This window comes from Falco punctatus (assembly GCF_963210335.1).
Source record: "Falco punctatus genome assembly, chromosome: 5".
Classification (NCBI taxonomy): Eukaryota; Metazoa; Chordata; class Aves; order Falconiformes; family Falconidae; genus Falco; species Falco punctatus.
In genome coordinates, this window is record NC_137584.1 from 51,938,619 (window position 1) to 51,954,935 (window position 16,317).

At 42.4% G+C, this 16,317-nt stretch overlaps 1 protein-coding gene across 3 annotated transcripts in view; it reads left to right on the top strand.

Moving 5' to 3' along the window:
• The window catches only part of TXLNB (taxilin beta), a 37,105-nt gene that overhangs the window by 10,388 nt on the left and 10,400 nt on the right, over window positions 1-16,317 (top strand). For all 3 annotated transcript variants that reach the window (XM_080390073.1, XM_080390072.1, XM_080390071.1), the window contains 4 exons: window positions 2,318-2,488; window positions 8,796-8,990; window positions 10,683-10,802; window positions 16,078-16,152. In XM_080390073.1, the coding sequence (XP_080246199.1) occupies window positions 2,318-2,488; window positions 8,796-8,990; window positions 10,683-10,802; window positions 16,078-16,152 (561 nt within the window). The remainder of the gene's footprint in view (window positions 1-2,317; window positions 2,489-8,795; window positions 8,991-10,682; window positions 10,803-16,077; window positions 16,153-16,317) is intronic.

Genomic DNA, 16,317 nt, shown 5'->3' on the forward strand with positions numbered 1-16,317 from the left:
GACAGGTACCCCAGAAAATGGAAGGCACCAGGAAGAGCACAGGCTGGTGCGAAGGAAGCCATGCCTACAGGGACAGGGAAGCAAGAGAGTGCAGCCATTTGGGCACAAGTTGTGCCGTGCTACTTGCCATCAGAGAGCGTTTTATCCACTAATACTGCTGTAGGCAGAGTGGCCAGAGTTAGTAAAGCAGACTGTGCTTTATCTGCCTACAACCAGCTGTTGCAGAATTGACCATCTTGTTTTCAGAGGTCCTGAGGGTCTCGCAAGCGCTGGGTGCAAGAACTACACGTTAATAAATAAACATGAGTGTTGTCATTGTCTGCAGTGGGGTCAAGATAAAACTTTTTTCCTTAATCAAGAGTTTATCTCTGTAAGTCAGCATTCCAAAATCAGAATTCCTTTTATTTCCAGTTAATTTTAGCTAACATTTCATTAATTATTCTTAAACATTTATCATTGGCAGCCTTTTTGTCATTCCCATTTACCAGTGAATTCCCTTCTTCAGTGCAAAAGTAACACCATGTCTTAGACATTCCTGAGAACTTTGAAATGCAAGTTTCTAGTTCAAGTTATTTTTATGGGGGGAAAAAAAAAAGAGAAAAAAATGCTTGGAAGACTTCTCATGTCACGATTAAGACCTATTTTATTCTAAGCCCCCTATCTTGAGCACAGCTTGAGTGAATCATCTAAAATTTGGATAAATCATTATCTGCTTAGCACAGGCTGCACATGCAAAACATGAAGGTTCTTTTAACCTTTTTTTGTGTATTAAAACGGAAGGGGCCAAAATCAAGCTTATAAAGGAAAACAAATCTCAGCCTTAATTACAGAGAGGCTATTTTTTCCTTAAATACTAAAAAAATTATTTCAACTAGTGCAGCTTGATTAGATGCAAAAGCCCCTATTCTGATTGACAGGGGTAAAAACACAATACACATGCTGAAAGTTGGGCATAAACTGTAAATATACTCCAAGCTGGTGATTGCATTGTTTTGTGGTATGCCTAGCTGCGATTTGGTTGATAATACACAGAACTCTGTACTGTAAGCATAAATTACAGAACATCTGCAGAAAACAGATCCTCGGGCAGAGAAAGTGTAAAATATGATGCCTGTTGACTGTTTTGTTTGAGCTGCACATCATTCCCCTGCACTCACAGACTTTCCCTGTCATACTGGGCTTAATAATTAATACTAGTGGTACCAGATTATTAGATAACGTAATCTTAATAGCAACTGCTATTATTAAGGTTTGCACATTGCAGCTCATGTGCTGCTGTTTTTCAACCAGAAAACATCTGGACTTCTGAAATACCTCGCAATGTATGCACGCCTGTAGTACAGCGAGGAGGGCTGCTGTGTGTTGGAACAGGAGATGAAATCTTTGAAAGCTTCAGAGGTGAAATGCTTCTTTGACATGACCGTTACAGTGTTAATTTGCAGTTCAGGAAATTTTTTCAAAGCAAGCAGTAATAGGCACGTGTCAGAAGAAATGAACAGCCTGTGCAGGGACTGCTGTTAGCAGTTCTGTTGCTGCCCCTCATCCCCCCTCCAAATATACCCTCCTCCCCGCCAGCCCGCTAGGGAAGGCAGAAGCTATGCACCCACAGGAACAGCATGTTCCCAAGTAAGCATCAGGGACTGTCCATGTTTTCTTCAGTAATTACACGGAGCCAAAGAGCCCAAAAGAGGTTTGATTCACCACAACCCACTCCTGTTGATGACAGGACCTCCAGAAACACAACGGATGGATGCTCCCTCGTCCACCCACGACCAAGAGGAGCGTGGCTAAAGGAGGTGCCCACACATCATTTTGGGGAAGTCTTCCCTGAAGAGCATTCTCCTTCATCAGCAGCAAAGCCCCCACACAGACGGTATCTCTGGTCTCCAGCACCTCTTTTGCTGCTGTTTTTTCCAGCTGGCTCTCGGGTATCTAGGAAGCTGCAAAGCAGAATGAACAACTACTGCATTATCTCATGATCTGGAGAAATCTCACCGCATAAAGCACTACCAGCTGCTGCAGTTCCTAACACTGAAATAAAAATGAAAACCTCACAGCCATCCTTCAAAGAAATTCAAACCAAAGAAGGAAAGGCTGAAATGGTGTGGCAAGAGTATTAAAAATTATGTTCACCCACTCACACGTGGGACTGTTGCAGTGAGCAGGCGTGGGACTCCCTCCAGGTCACTCACTCCTCTCTCATTAGTCCTGATAAATACAAAATATTTCCTAGGAGGCTGAGGAAGTACGAAGACTTTCCCAAAACCAAAAGAGTTCATTTTCTTTTCTTTCCTGTATCACTTTATTTCCCACCCAGCTCGAAGAACATCGTGCCGAGCAGAAAAAGCTCAAGTACCTGCAGAAGAGGCAGGCCCAGATCACCAAGGAGAAGGACCAGCTGCAGAGCGAGCACAGCCGAGCCATCCTCGCCCGCAGCAAGCTCGAGAGTCTGTGCCGGGAGCTCCAGAGGCACAACAAAAACCTCAAGGTGAGTAAAGCGGTGGCTTTATCAAGGTACCTGGTGGGGGGGGGGGGGGGGGGGGGAGAAGATGCTGATGGTTTCCCATCTTGCTCTAGTAACCAGATCAAAGAGGCATTTGCAACTGCACGTGCAATATATAGTCACATGTACACTCTAGTCTTGAGGACTGTGACCCCTTTATTCCTCGTTTGGAAATATCCAAGCAGTTTTGGACATTTAGTTTGCCCACACTACCCATAAGCCCTCCTTGCATAATCCGGGAGCTCAGCACAGAGAAAACCAGTGATGCTAACAGATCAGGTCTCTGAGTCTGCAGATGCAAATGTGTGTGTGTGGACAGAGTAGTAGGAACACCAGCTTTGCTCCAGGGGACTTACAGAAGGCTGGCAGGCATTTTCATGTAATTTGAGCACCTGGGCATTTTCAAGTGATCTGTGAGGGGTAGTCAGTCAGGACATCTGCTTCAGGACATCAAACCTCCAAACAGGAAGAATGCCAACCTGTTTGTGGAAGTAATTTGGATTACTAGAATCAGTTCTAAAAGGAAATGTTCAGGAGTGTCAAAAGTTTGGGATCCATATGCCATGTCTGCCTATTGCTTGGTACATCACACCATTTAAATGTGAAATTTATAATATGATTATGTTTCTTGAAAAATGTTAGCTTCAAGAAGTATATTTCTGTTGTGATCTTCCTTTTTGCAAGTACATGTTAGTGATGCTTGGTGGTATTGTACAAAAAGCCTCTGCTTTGATCTATTAAAAATCCTTCTTTATGGGGATATAGCTATGTATAGAATTACACGTATCAATTGTCAGCAGCATGAATTTCACCTGATATAGTCTCTATTAACTATAATGGATTTTCACTCATTTCCACCAGCTCAGGAGTGGGCCTTCAGGGTCTAGCTCTGACTTTCATTGTACATTGGTAAGAATACAGCTGGGAGGGGGAACAGCCACATATACACTCAAACTAGTGCGCTAGTAGAAGAACGAAAGCAGTTTAACAGGTAGGAAAACTAGAAGCAAAACTCTGTGCTCAGTTATAGTAGCACAATACTGATTGTGCCGATTACAGTTGTGCCTGTCAGTTGTACTGGACCGCAGCTGTACCTTGACATTGATCCACACTGATTTACCAGACAGTCTTTGGGCAAAATCTTTCAACAGAAATACAAGCCTTTAAGGTGATTTAAGAGTACAGTGTACAGTGTTTTGCATAGACTTAACTGAGTTTTCTAAAGAAATCGTTATCAGTGGAAACTGGGGTATAGAGAAAAAGTAATTATATTTGGAAAACATATTTGGAACAGGTTTTGTTGAATTCCTCACATGATTTCCCAGCTACCATATGCTTACTAATCTCACTAGTAAACAGCATGATTTCTTTTTTCTCTTTGCATATGAATACTTCATCTTTACATTTAGGAAAGTCCACTTGTTTGACTGTTTTACTTTGGGACTATGTCTTCTAAATAAACCTATCAGTTTTTATCATGCACCTATGCAAGGTGAGCCAGGAAAGGTACCCAAGCTGATCTGGTAGTAGGAAGAAGTTTTCAAATTTTGCCCACTTCTTTCAAGAATCAGAGACCTTTTAAGAAACCCAGAATACTAGTTTTCCTCTGTTAAGTGTGCTTTCAGCGTAAAACCCTCAAAGTTAAATAAGACAGTAAGACAAAATACACTTGCAGAATGAATGAGAATTAAACAAAGGCATTCCATATCTTTATCTGGTTTTGTCTCTCTAGGAACTTTAACACAGTTCTTGGAATATTTGCATTTAAGCTTTAGCTCCTGGAGATCTGTGATTCTCCGGAATCTCATCTTCTGTTTATTTAAATGAGTGCAATTTTATTTCGCTTATGACTGTACTGAGAGGGCCCAAAACAGGAGAATCCACCAAATGTTATTTTTAAAATCTCCTGCTTAAGTAATTTTTATTTTGGTTTTGGCAGGACAGAGAAGCTGATTCATAATTTTTTAGCACTTGGGATTAGCACTTCTGATTATGTTCCAAAGCGTGGAAAATAGAAACTGTAGGAGATTGCGTCATTTCAATAGCAAAGGAGAAACCTGGCCTGTCCAGATCATGAATCTCCTCTGACTTACCATGTGGTATGTTATATGCACATCACGTCATGTAAATGTCATCTTCACTCATCTGGTGTGTGGAATTCCCATTAACTGGAGATCAGTGCAGCCAAGTGGTGATGAATATGCAATGTGGAGCAGCGCTGAAAATCGACAGGGCAGATCAGAGAAGAAAAATTTCTGGTTAGTATTGGACACTGGCCTCAAAATCTGACTTACTTACAGTCCAGCTATTCAGATTATTTCCTTGCAGTTACACTTCACAGCAGAAAACAGATGTTTAATTCTCCATCCAAAAAAAGCAGAATAAATGTTCGTGAAATAGCAGGTTGTGTTCCCACTGCAATAGAGAGTAGCTCTGCTAAGACCAATAGCAACTCATTTCTCTGCATGGTGTTTGTGTTCGGCCAATTATCTGACAGTTTGGTGGCCACTTAGCATCTTGTAGTGATGAACATCTCAGGTCCCTTGTCCTTCCTGCTACTGGCCATTAAGCAATGACTTTCATACAAATGTCACAGAAGTCAACAGCTTCAAGTATGGGCTCAGCTCCAAACTGGCTCAGGCTGTGGTGCCTGGGAATGAAGAGAACGGTTCATTGAAAACGAGGAGTCCATGCTCATATTGCCTCAGCTGATACGACTTCAGCAAACCAACAGTCTTCTTGCGTTGCCTCAGAGAGGCGTGAAGACCAGAGGCAATCCTGCCCTTCTATTTGCAAATTGTCTCACATTCCAGTGATAAATCCCAAATGGCAAAATATCCTTGTCTTAATTTTACAAGGTTTTATTAAATGCATTCTTACATTTTTAGCAGTAAAACACAAGAATGATAGCAGTATTGCAGCAGGACACAAGAATATATCTTTGACAAGGTAGATAGGGAGCACAAAGCTAAGAAAGTGCAGAGGAAAGGGAACAATAGTTTATGGATGGACTTCAGCCTTCCACAACTGGAAATCTAAAAAGAATTTACAACACTTTCTTTTTCTCACTAAAACCGAACACTTAATTTAAAAAGTATCAAAAGAATAAGCCCATAGTGAAGCAGATGACAAGGCCAGTTGTGGTTTACATGTTATGGATTCATCATGACGCTGAGAAGTCACCACCCCAAACACCCTCTGCCCCCTGCAACCAAGCAAGACAGGAGCTCTTGCCTCCCCACAGCTACTTCAGCTGCTATAGCAGTAACACAATACAGAAGTCAAGCCTCCAGTCTGGGGAAAAACTTAAAGATCTTACTTTACACTATGGGAAACTTTGAAACGGGAAGGACTAAGGAACCTATTGGAAGAAAGTGCATTTTCTTCGGTCACAGGGACAAGTATAAGCAAAGAATTAGGGCTGTAGCCTCGCGATAATAAAAGCTGGGTGATGCCAATGATCTGGGGTTTGCCAGACTGTGCCTGCCCAGGTGAGGTGGTGAAGGGCAGCCAGCCCCACAGCCCTGCAGCAGAGCTGGCAGGGACGCAGGGCTCTGCTGGTGGCACCATGGGTTTCCAGCCCTTCCCTGATGCCAGTGCCTCAGCTGTAGGCTTTTACCGCTAGTAAAGGCTCAGATTTAAAGCAGGCACCTCCAAAGACCCATCACGATTCCCATGGCGTTCTCAGTAGCACCTAGAAGCCTCTGAGATTGAAACCGTATTACCTTAGGGACTGGGCATGAGCCTACCATCAGCTGAGCACTGCCAGTGTCGCAGCCAGCTCCGTGGCACAGCAGAGCACTGAGGCACCGAGGGGTTTGTCCCCTGGCACAGGTGTAACAAATCACTGCCATTTTATGAGGCACCCTGAGGAGCGCTCTGGGACACATCCCGGCCCCCCCTCAGGCAAATATCCTCCTCAAGTATCTTTTTCTCTGAAACAGAAGAGGTCAAGAGAAATACTGTGCCCTGCAACTAAATGCTTCCTGGCTCAGTGTCTTTAACCATGAATCTTTGTATCGTCTCTGCACTCTGTATAATTATTCTACATCAAAAGAGAGGATGAGCAGGAAATAAGATCCTCTGAGTAACACATGCATAGAGGTGGGGGGTTTTTTACATTTGCATAATTGCTACTCTCAGGATGTCTCATTTCACCTTGTAATAGAACTGTTCACTGTGACATGCACACAATCCACCAAATTTTTGTTTTATATTCAGCCGAATTTATTACTCCAGAAAGCTTTAACTCACAGCAGTGACATGTTATAACACCATTTGGTCCACTGAAACAATAAAGTATTTTTGAGGAAGGATGTTTTGAAGTCATAGAAATAGGACTCTAGGCATGCGAGTTCAATTTCTCACTCTGACTTCTTGGAGTGAGAGCACCTGCTCATGCTCCTCCCTGCTCAAGGCTGCACCTATACAGTGGAGAACTAAAAGGCATGAGAATTTTTTTAAAACAGTGTATTAGAGGTAAAATGGAGTTCTGACTTGACCAAAACTATCTAGGAGTTCAAGTTAAATTTGGCAAAGTTTTGAACAAAAATGAAAAGGAGGGCATTATTTGTAAACATCCCCCTGCAAAGGAAAAATAAATGTTTCGTTTTGGAAATGCTAAAGCGGTTGATTTAAAACACCTTCTGAGTAGAATTTGTTACTTTGGAACAGCATTTCTGTTTCGATATTGCACTAAACGGGATAAGCAAAAATAACTACAAACAGAACACAGCTCAATTTCTGGTCAAGTAAAATGTTTCAGGCTAAATCAAAATCATCCTCATCAATTAAAAAAAATAATTGGAAAGCTTCTCTTTCATCTTGCTGCATATTTTTTGTGGGTCCGATTTCCAACCCCAGTACTGAACAAGGAGCCCGCAAGTCATTTGCCCAGCTCCATCTGAAATTCCTTCTTCCTAAGAGTGAGAGCCCTTCGGGGCTCACGCTTTGTTTTACTCTGTTTGTCAGTACACACACGTGTTCTTGTGTAAACTGCAGAGAGCACAGCAGGGCTTCATGGTGATTTCTGTGCACCATAGTATTATTAGCACTAATGGTTTCAATACTTTCCTCTTGTCATCCAAGGTGTCATCTCTATCACTCACCCGTCAGCAGAAGGACACACATCCCCTGCTTTGAAGAGCAGTTGTCCAAGATCAGGCTTGTGTTGTGCATGCTAAGTAGAAATTGGGTCATTTGATATTCATCTTACTTTAAGAGTAGGGCCTGAATCAACTCCTTTTATGTCACATTTATGATACAAATTATACCTCATTAGAGTCAGCTAAGGCTTTATTCAAGTATATTTATAGAAAATATCCATATGCAGTGTTATCAGAGATTTTTATGTAAATGACTATGCTAGCTGAAGCCTTAATAGAGTATACCATTTGCATGCTGTGGAGTGGGTTCTTAACGTGGTTCTGGCATGATTTGTAACTAGAGCAGATATGGTCCTAGCCACTGTATGTCAGGATTATATTCCCTAAAAGAGCAGACTGCCCTGGAAACAAATGAGTAGGGAATAAAAACAGTCCATATTTCTGGATCCAAAGCAATGAATCCAAATTCTTTCTGCACTGACTTCTATATAAATAAATCCAAAACTGAATTTCAATAATCAGGGGAAAAAAATCCACCTTTCTCCAGGCAAAATTCTGATTTTCTGCTTTGATTCTGTAAGAAACTGTCTACAATCTTTCCTTGATTGCACTACCTAATAAATTAGTGCAAAGGTTGGTGTCATTTAAAAAGTTAGGGAAGTGAAACTAAGGAACTGGGAGGGATTTTACAGAAAGTGATGGATTTCTCTTAAAAATGAAAATCCCAAAGACCATAAATTTAATATGAGCATTTCTAGTTAAAAGGTGGCATTCTAAAGGGTGATCTTTTAAATTCTTTCAAAAAGAATTTCAATAAAAGAGCTTTTGACTACTTCTACTAAATATCTTCTCCCAAAGCAATACTGTGCTGCAGTATCGTGAACGGAGACATGTATGTATGTCCCCTTTTCCAGGCTTGCTTTGATCTGAGACTGCTCCACATCCATCTTTATAAATGTGAATTCTTAGTTTCCTAATTTTTTCAAGGCCACTGCATAATTTGCTCTGTAAATTTAGAATCATGCCTAATGCTGGAGCAGAGGAAAGCAAGAAGATCTCCAAAGAGGAACACAAACACGTATAATCCTTCAAAGGGAAGCCTTATGCTGCTCTGAAAGAGTATCTTTCTGGAACAGCTTATTATGTGTCTTTCTTACATGACTGCATTCTCTCCCATTTAACAACAGGAGGAAACAATTCAGCGGGCACGGGAGGAAGATGAGAAGAGGAAAGAAATAACTAATCATTTCCAGGGCACACTGAGTGAAATCCAGGCTCAGATCGAGCAGCAAAGCGAGAGGAACATGAAGCTCTGCCAGGAGAACACAGAGCTGGCAGAGAAGCTGAAAAGCATCATCGACCAGTACGAGCTGCGGGAAGAGGTGAGAGCAATGCCCTGGCTGCCCATGGGGATAGGCAGCAAACCCGGCTTCCCAGGGGAAAGCAGAAAGCATTGCCAGCGTGTCCTCCCCGCTGGCTGTCATTCGGGTGTCTCATGGAGGTAACGAAGATAGCCCCGACACACACCTTGCTGTCTGAGCAGGACTATGCACGCAGCAAGCCCACCAGACTCCACAGGGCAATCTCTGCCAGCACCCTGCCTGCAGCACCCACCACTGCCTTGCTGCTGTGGGGAGAGGGACTGAGGCACCCAAGCAGCGAGGTGTGCCAGCTGCCCGCTGAGCTGCCCCTCACAGCTCCCCCAAACCCCTGTGGACCTCCCCCAGCTCCCCTTTCCTGCTTCCCCCCAAGTCCCCACAGAGCAGCTACCAGGTCCCATCATTTTGGACAGCCTGCTCAGCCGGTGACACCAGATACACTTTTGTTCCCTCCAGACACAGGCTGCTGAGAAGGGCTCTGATGTAAAAGCCTTGACCCTTCCCCAGAAGCAGAAAATTAAGATGGCAGATAAAGGAGGCCCTTTGCATTGGAATAGATTCCTCTTTGCAGGCACAATGCTTGCCATAAGATCTAGCAGATAATAGATAGATGGGAAATTATTATTTCTGTAAGCATTAAGAGTTGGTCAGAAAATTTTGACGCGAAAAAAAATCCTCCGGTAAAATCCCAGACAACCATGTTTTAAAATTTATTTTATGATAAATGCTAAGAAACATCACAATGGGTCTTTTTATTGTTTCTAAATACGTTTGCTGTGAGCCTCAGTGCAATCAGACAACATTATCATACTGAATAAAACATAAGTAATCTGTCCTTACAATCTGGAATGCCTGATACAATACATGCATTTCCAGATCTGTTGCATCATGTGTGAAATCTGAGTGAAGGAAATGTATGTTCCTGCCTTGTGGTTTCTATGAGAAGAGAATGTAAAGCAGAGGGATGCACTCAGAATATTTGCTCCTGTGAATTTTATCTAAATGAATCGGGAGTGAAAAGCGTATTAGCAACATTTACCTCCTGAAGGTCACCATGGAGCCGGATAGTCTACAGAACAGAGGAGGCCTCTGTTCATCTGGTCTCATCTTCTCCACAACCCCACTCATGTACTTTCACCGGGGCCCTCCAAGCCCACATTGTGCATGTGTGGCTGGAGCAAAGGGGATGTGTGGGGCTTGTATTTACAGAGAGGATGACATGAGCTGTCCGCATGCTCCCAAGTACTGCAGGTGCAATGTGTCTTTACACATTTATCCACACAGTGCCTTAGATCCATTGACCACTTAAAAGATCGAGAGAAGTATGAAGAAAAGTGTGTCCCCTGCGTATTTATTATTGATGAACAATTATTTAATCTTCAATTATATTGGATTATACTGATGACTTCATATGTAGACCATAGAACTGGCAAAGATGCTAAGGCTTTTTGATTTGTTGCAGAAAAAACCAAAAACAAACCCCAAAAAACCTTAACTAGATAATGTAAACAGGTTTCCCTTCCCATTTAAATTCTGGCACAGTTTGTTCTTATCAGTGCTGTAGTTTTTTAGTAATTGCAATAGGCTAGGAGTCTTCCTGTTTCACAATATTTTTGTTTTACGAGTGTTCCAGTAGATAGCTGTACATGCATGAGCATGAAGGTCTGTGTACATAATTAATTTATTTTCTTACAGCACCTTGATAAAATATTTAAGCACAGAGAACTTCAACAGAAACTGGTGGATGCCAAGTTGGAGCAGTCTCAGGAAATGATGAAGGAAGCCGAGGAGCGACATCAAAAAGAAAAGGAATATGTACCTATCCTTCTAATCTGCCTTTTATCTAACTTAAGTCCAAAATGAGCCCTGCATGCTATTTCACCAATATATTGGTTCTTCAGGCACAAGCTGGGATATGGTAGCAGAGACATTTTTATTGTTACTGTCAATGCTTAATGTAAAGGAACAGCCCCTGAAAGGCTGCTTTCATTGGCATTTACACTTTTTGAAGCCAAGTGCAGAGCAGTGGGTTAGAGCACAGACCGCTCTAGCTAACTCACCATTACTACACAGGTGATTTATCATGGCATTGGGTCAGGTGATGCCATTAGCTTTCAAACGGCTCTGATATTTGATACTCCATCTCCCCCCATGATAAATGAGCACATTCAAACAGAGAGGAGAGTAAGAACGTGGGATTAACGTGAGGTTGGTGAAGGCTGCTATCCCCCCAGGCTCTGAACCTCCCCAGAGGTCCTTCTGCAGGTCCGTTTTGGCCAGTGGAGGAGGCCACGGGAGCTGCTTGCTGTGACAGAGCTTCCCCTTCTCTTTTGCAGAGGTTCTCCTCCCCACATGGGTCTGCCAGCGTCTCTCTCATGGAGGAAGGGTCTGGGTCCATTTAGCAGCCCCATCTGCTGTTCCTCCCCACCTGGCAGAGGGGACATCTCTGACAGAGGGACAGAGAAGAGCAGCTCCAAGCCAAGCGGGATGTCTTCCGCAGGCACAGCTGGGATGGGAAGGGGGCACTCCTCCGTGGTCTCACACATTTTGTGACTCAATCAGACTAAAATTAATTTTCTCAGGCTGCCTGGTATTTTCACAGCAATCCTCACATCTACAAAGGATTGGAGTTCAACACTGTCACATAGTTCCTCTTCTCAGTGGAGACAGCAGCTGAAGCTGCTCAGGGGGAGTGACAGGCTCTCATCTGCTGGAAGAAAGCTTTATTCTTCACCAGTCACCCAGCTAACTCAGGAGTAGCACGAGAGAGCTCTAAAGATAGTGTATTTATCCCCTCCCCATATCTGGAAACAGATACATTAGCCCAAGCATGGCCAAAGTATCATAAAATATGGATGAAAATGTGGGGCTCCAAGGGAAACACAACAAACACCTCTTACCAAAAATTGCCCATAAGAGCATTTATCCTCTTTCTCTGTACTGACCTTGTGGCTGGAACACCTATCCCTGCTCAGCTTTACTCCCAGATGAAGACTGGGGGGGGGAAGAGGAGCTAGGGCTTCTCCATGTGCACATCTGCATGTCACTGCACGACACTTTGTGGTCCAGCTGAGTTACTGTCTTTCGCTGTGAGGCCTGTGTAAAGCCAAACCCCAAAATTTCATTAATTCTTGGCAGATTCAAACCCTAGGAAACATTTCCAAGAAATCCCTTACAACAGCAAAGCAAATCTGGGCTTGCTTTACTGCTGTCACTGGGGGTTTTGCTACTGAGCACCAGATTTCAAATACTGGGGAAAAAACCCCAGATGATGTAAAAGACAGGGCACTGACACTGTGGAAAACTGACACATACGGCCTCGTATCAATGACCTTTCTTGCTGTGCCTCGCAGAATAAGAGTTTTGGGGCTGCCTGTTGCCTGTGACTGGCCCTGTTTCTAGCCAAACCTTCTTTGCGTGTTTTATCCAGAACAGATATGCATAGTTTTCACTTATTTTAAAGCAGTGAAAGTCATCACCATCTCCATTTGGGAGTGGGAGATTTTCTTTGTGGCTTTGCTGTATGTGTGACTAGCACCTATGAAATAGCAGGTTTGAAAACAGGCTACAAAGCCTTTAAGCAGTGGGTGTGTAATGACATGCACCATGTACAAGGAATGTTTTTCACACTGTCCAAAGAAACGCTTTAAAACCCTTCCTCTGAGGTAGGCTGCTGCTGTATGGCTAACACCGCCTCAGAGTGAGGTAGATGTCGTTGAAGAACTTAGGTGACTGGCCAGAAGCCATTCAATGAGTCAAGGCACAATTAGCCTGTCAAGATTCATCGCAGGTAGCCCAGCACCCAGAGAGCTGGCCTACACTTGTCTCCCACCTCAATCCTATTGCTGAGCTTTCAGTCCCACCCACCCAGCTATTGTGCTAGTTTCTGTGGGAGTAGTGTATATATATGTATGTATGAAATCACAGTGTTTTTGACGGAGTCCTCTCATTTAGCTGTATCTCTCTCCAGCTCGGTAACGTGCGAAGCCAGAGCCGTACTGCATTTCAGCATCCTGCTCCTTGAGGGAACAGCTTCAGAACCTTTCCCTCCATGCCATTTTTTACATCCCTGTGCATGGCTTTTGCTGCAGGATTTACAAATGTCTTTAAATGACAATTTTTGTATTCTGTTATCTATTTGATTACTCTTTGAAGGCTCACTTTGATGTCTTCCTAGGCAGTTCTTCCATGTAGGAATCTTTGCCCCTGTACAAAACTTCTTTACCTCACACAAGGAAGATGTCCCCTCCTGCAGCCTCGGTACATCACATCTCAACAGGCAGGTCATCTCATTACTTGCACAATTTGTTCTACAGGTGCAACAAAGAATGCAGTCCCCTCCATAAGCAGCAATGGTTCATACTGTGTGGCCTTCCCAAAGGGTCAACTTGACCTAAGGATCCAATTTTAAGATTATCCTACAACTGGTCAGCTCTACTTGGACTGCTTACCATACCATATATTTTTAGCACTTGTAATGCAAACTTTGATGTGCAATTAATCGCAGTTTAAGCCTCCGTGGCTTTCAATATATGACTGGAAGGTATTGATCAGATTTCTACATAATTGGAATTTGCAGAGTCTGGCAGCAAAAAGGGAAGCTTAATTTTCACTAAGCCAGTCCCTAGATCCATGTCATTAAATGGGAATGTATGTTTTTGGGCACTGGTTCTTTTAGTCCTGAGCACGATGTGACTGTCTGGCCCTCCAGCAGCTATCATAGTTCCAATAATACTGTGTAACATCACCACACATCACTGAAGTGCTGCTTTGTAAACACCACATGCAATATTTATTCATTTCTTTACACTTCAGCCTCCTTGTTACCTCTTCATAGCCTATTAATAAATGTATCAGTTCTCCCGATTCATTTTCTCCCAACTTGGTGTTTTTAGATGACCTCAGGCTGCATAAGAGTGCGTGCTAATTTGAGCAAGCCTCTCTGTGGCTTGCTTCCATTACAGAAGAGTTTATTAACTCCTGGATTTTTACTGGCTGCAGAAGCTATGTGGGTCAATAAGAGAGAAGGATTTCATTAACAGGCAAAAGAAGCAACTTTTCTTTGCCTTCGCTGCCCACCTCGTGTGCTGTGGCAGAAGCATCACGCGGGAAGTGGGGCCTTTTCATTATCCCAGGCACGCTGGGTGTGAAGGTAACCCTAGCTGAGATTTAAGCAATACAGTTAAAAGCCCAGTTCTTCAGAGTAATGACTGGACTAGAGATTGAGTATCTCGGAAGGTTTTCAAAGCACTTTTCATTAAAGCATTCAAACCAGACACCCTCTATTTCCTAAAAAATAATAATTAAATAAATAAATAAATAAATGAAACTCAAAACAAGTAGCTATTGAAGAAACTTGAAACTTAAAAATCCAGATTTCACCCAAACTTAAAAAATTATTTTTGTATATGTAGAAAATACCCTCTCCCAGGAAAACAAATGCATGAACTGAGGCTCATTTAACCCAGGCTACTCATACCATCTCTTCTTACTGGCTGTGACACATCTTACTTGAAATTTTAGCCAAGATCTAAACTGAATAATTTGACTTACCTCCCTTGAACCAAACATTAAATTAAATTCTCAAAGATTGAGAAGCAGGTATAAAACAAATAGAACATTGTATTTCTTCATGCATTGCATACTTGAGCTGTAAAACATTCTTATCTAGGAAACTGTAGATGATAAAAATTCAGTGTGTCCAACTCAAAAGGCCAAATCAATGGAAAAATATTTTTCTACAACTAATATATATATATATATATATATACACACACCCCTACACGGGCAACAAGTCTAATTCAGACAGTCTCTGTGCCACAAACAGCTGGAGGTAGGGAGGGAATTCATTATGTGGTTCAGTTAGCATCTGCAGGGTACATCCTCAGCTCTTTTGCCAGGTGGTATTCAAGTAGTTTACATATGTTATTTCCAACAAAATGGTTAGAATAAAAGTTTTTACTAGGGATCAAATACGTTTTCTGCATATGGTTCTACTCACCTTTCACTTCCAATGCAAGAGTAGGATCTACTGACTTACATGGCACTTTTATTTTCAATATATTTTCAGAGCGCAACTGTGCTATTTCAAACAGTACAACTTAATCCAACAGAGGAAAGTCCTGTGGTAAACTAAATTGTTTATATCTCATTTCTCAAGCTATCATTAGCATTCTTTTTCTAAAATACATTTGGCCTAACCAGTAAAAATGCTTTATAAATGTTTAGTAGGTGAAAGGCACATCTCTTTAACACTTCAGTAAATGTTTCCTGCTTTCAGATTAAACCAATTACTACAAAATGACTACGTACTTTGGAAGTGCTGACTCAGAACTGCAGCCTGGAAAAGTCTCTGTACACCTCATTCCTATAATTCATTCAGCCTCGACTGACCCTTCAATCTGCAGCCTGCACATCAGAATGTCATTTTGCTGAATACCTTGAAGTAGAGAATCACATCTTCCCAGGAGCAGCCAGAGATGAAACTGCAGTCAGGCTCTTCCTGGGCTGCCTCCTTGATCTGAGGCATTTATCACCCTGCGCTGGGCTTCCCCACTGATGGCACATTGATGCCAATGGAGCCCAAAGACAACAGTAAACCTGCGACAATCAATATGAATTCCCTTTCTGAAAGCTTGCAGATTTTTTGAGGCACGTCTGGCTGTGATCATACCTGTATGCTAAGCCCTGATCGTTAATGCAAAAGGGAGTTTGCTGTTCACTGGAGAGTAAGACTTTGGCTAAAGTTGCGCTGAAATGAAAGTGCCAGAAAGTACCATAACCATTCTCTAGAAGTCTGGTGAAGATACAGTTAAATACTACACTTTTTAGAGTCCACTATGCTGCACACTTATTACAAGTAGGTTTTGAACTTCTATTCAAACAAACCTTTGGAAACCAAATGCCCTGTCCCATGACTCAGGATAGCACTAAATACTTTGTCTTGCCCAACGCCTCTAACTACACTCACCTGAAAGTTAGATCACTCGTTATCAAGGTATCAGTGTCAAAAGCATAGGTAGCTGCAGGATGAGGATTTCCAACTGATAAACCAGAGACCTAACAGTTTTCCTTTTGTTGTCCAAAACAGCTCCTGAACCAAGCTGCAGAATGGAAGCTCCAGGCCAAAATGTTAAAGGAGCAAGAGACTGTCCTACAGGCACAGGTGATGTAGGAGAGGTGATTGCATGGTGTGCCTTTGTTTCCCAGTTTTTAACCCATGAGGTACATTCCAGGTAAAGTATCCAAACTACTTTCTATGTATTCCTTCTAGCCTCATTCTACATCCCCTAGACTATTGTAAAGGAAAGAGATTATTTTCAAGCCAACT